The following is a 3,125-nucleotide window of genomic DNA, read 5'->3' on the forward strand; positions in this document are numbered from 1 at the left end:
AAGTAAGCTTAGAAAATCTCTTCTTACAATCCTGACATAATGGAAGCTTCCCTGAACCACCCAACATCTGATAAAACCAGCACAAAGAGCAACAACTCTGCATTTTTTTACTTTGAGTCCTGTCAACCCCCTTCTCTAGCCTTACTGCTATTACTCATAGCCTATACTATGGTCTTAATTGTGGGCCTTTTTGGAAACCTCTCTCTCATCATCATCATCTTTAAGAAGCAGAGACAAGCTCAGAATGTCACCAACATACTGATTGCCAATCTCTCCTTCTCTGACATCCTGGTGTGTGTCATGTGCATCCCTTTTACTGTCATCTACATTTTGATGGACCACTGGATATTTGGGGACACCATGTGCAAACTAACCTCCTACGTGCAAAGTGTCTCAATCTCTGTATCCATATTCTCACTTGTATTAATTGCTGTTGAAAGACATCAGCTAATTGTGAACCCCTGTGGCTGGAAGCCCAGTGTATCTCATGCCTACTGGGGCATCACATTGATTTGGCTATTTTCTCTTCTGTTATCTATTCCCTTCTTCCTGTCCTATCAACTCACCAATGAGCCCTTCCACAATCTCTCTCTCCCCACTGACCTCTATGCCCACCGGGTGGCCTGTGTAGAGAACTGGCCCTCCAAAATGAACCAGCTCCTCTTTACCACCTCTCTGTTTATGGTCCAGTATTTTGTCCCTCTGGCCTTCATCCTCATCTGCTACCTGAAGATTATCATCTGCCTCTGCAGGAGAAATGGGAAGGTCAACAGGAAGAGGGAAAATGATGGCCGGCTCAGTGAGAACAAGAGGATCAACACAATGTTGATTTCCATCGTGGTAACCTTTGGAGCCTGCTGGCTGCCCTTGAACATCTTCAATGTCATCTTTGACTGGCATCCTGAGGTGCTGATGAGCTGCCACCATGACCTGGCATTTGCAGTTTGCCATTTGGTTGCTATGGTTTCTACATGTATAAACCCTCTCTTTTATGGCTTTCTCAACAAAAATTTCCAAAAGGACCTGGTGGTGCTTATTCACCACTGCTGGTGCTTTGCACCTCGGGAAAGATATGAAAATATTGCCATCTCCACTATGCACACAGATGAATCTAAGGGATCTTTAAGAATGGCTCACATACCAACAGGTATATAAAAATTGGTAACACTTAATGCTGAAGTCCTTCTTGAATGGGAGATGGGGAGGTAATGGCTGGGGATAGGGCAAGATGCAGAAAGAAGAAGCCAGAACCCCCCAAATAGCAACTTTATACCTAGTTCTGCTTTAGGCTAAGCCTGTCTCTATCATATATCCACCCAACACACCCACCAACACACACGGACACACACAGACACACACACCACCCTTTTCTCTTTTCTTAGGAGAATAACTAATACTTCGAACAATCTGGCTTCCATCATTTGTGGCAGAGAATGAACACAAGAAAGCAGACAGAGAGGCAAGCAGCAGTGATGGCTGGGAAACAAAGTTCACAGATCCTTTTAGTCAATGAAATATCCACAAAAGTTATTACTAGTGATATGCCTAGTAAAGTCAATGCTATACCTCCCTAGCACTGAAACAAGTCTACTTTCAGATATGAAAACTGTAACTTTCAGTCATGTAACTATTCAATCAATTAGCCACATCAGAAAATCCCCCACCATAATCAATTAGTTAATGAATTACGTTTGGATTAAGGTTGAAAGGGTACTTTTAACTTCACATTTAAATTAAGCATCATAATTATAATTAATTCCCATACCTGAATCAGATTCTCTAGTTTATGATAACAGTACATTTTCTTCACTAACGATGCTATTAGAACTGGCCACAAATTCTTTAGCACTCTAATTAAGCTAGAAATCACTTTAACTAACTTATTAATGGCCAATGTAGATAGAGCTTTCATTACAAAATGGCTTTTTATCTGTAATTCTTTATGTATATTAAATAGAGGTCATATGACTCTATCATTGGGTCTGAGAGACTTTGTCAATAGCACTTTTATAATTAGCTTAAAATTTTTTCAACCTCTCAAATATCTGACTTAAACACTTAAAAAACAGATCCCTCATCCCCACAGAGTCGCTTACATAGGGGAATCAGCTAGATTATTCTCAAAAGATACTAAGCTGTTGTTCAAATAGCCATTAGCTCAGTGACTTTTACTAAATCATGACCAGTGTCATTGCTTCCTTGAATAAACCTCCCTTACATCTATTAAATTTGAACTACCGTGTATTTGTATGTTAAAAATGTACCTGTTTTCTTTTGAATAAAAAGTAATATTTCTCCGAATACCTGAATATCTATTGTGTTTTTTTCTTGCACAGTATCCTCAATGTTTTTTCCTCCTGAAAAATCTTTCTTTCCTTCCCTCCCTCATTCTCTCTTTTTTCATTTTCTTCAGGATTTCTATTCTATCATTTTGGGATAAATGAACAACAAAAGCACTGCTGGACACCCAAATGAAATAAAATGTAACAGTCTCACAGTATTAGTTACAAATGCTCTTATCTAAAATCCAATTTCAAATGGTGTCAGCTTGAAGTCCTAAAGGTACAGAACTGTAGCCCCTTAGCCGAGGAAGCAGTTGCAGTCTCCCTAGATAACCATTCTAGGTTCTGATTGTGGTTAGTCCTACAACTAAGACCCACAAACAAATCAGCAAGAAAAAAACAAACAAACCCATTAAAAAGTGGGCAAAAGACATGAATAGATGTTTTTCAAAAGAAGGTAGACAAATGGCCAACAGACATGAAGAAATGCTCAATATCATTAATCATCAGAGAAGTGCAAATTAAAACCACAATGAGATATCGCCTTACCCCAGTCAGAATGGCCATTATTAAAAAGTCAAAAAACAATAGATACTGGTGTGGATGCAGAAAGGAACGCTTATACACTGTTGGTGGGACTGCAAATTATTATAACCTCTACGGAAAACAGTATGGAGATTCCTCAAAGAAATAAATATAGACTTACCATTTGACCCAGCAATCCCACTACTGGGGGTCTACCCAAAGAAAAGAGGTCATTTTATCAAAAAGATACCTGTACTCAAATGTTTATTGCAGCACAATTCACAAGAGCAAACGTGTAATCAGCCTAAGTGCCCATCA

At 39.1% G+C, this 3,125-nt stretch overlaps 1 protein-coding gene across 1 annotated transcript; it reads left to right on the forward strand.

The window, feature by feature from the left end:
* Window positions 1-39: 39 nt before the first annotated feature.
* LOC105812011 (putative neuropeptide Y receptor type 6) lies at window positions 40-913 on the forward strand. Its single transcript, XM_012646358.1, is given in 2 exon segments — window positions 40-870; window positions 872-913. Coding segments are annotated over 2 exon segments (873 nt in total).
* Window positions 914-3,125: the final 2,212 nt, after the last annotated feature.

The sequence above is a fragment of the Propithecus coquereli genome, unplaced genomic scaffold (genome assembly GCF_000956105.1).
Source record: "Propithecus coquereli isolate 6110/MARCELLA unplaced genomic scaffold, Pcoq_1.0 Scaffold242, whole genome shotgun sequence".
Taxonomy (NCBI): domain Eukaryota; kingdom Metazoa; phylum Chordata; class Mammalia; order Primates; family Indriidae; genus Propithecus; species Propithecus coquereli.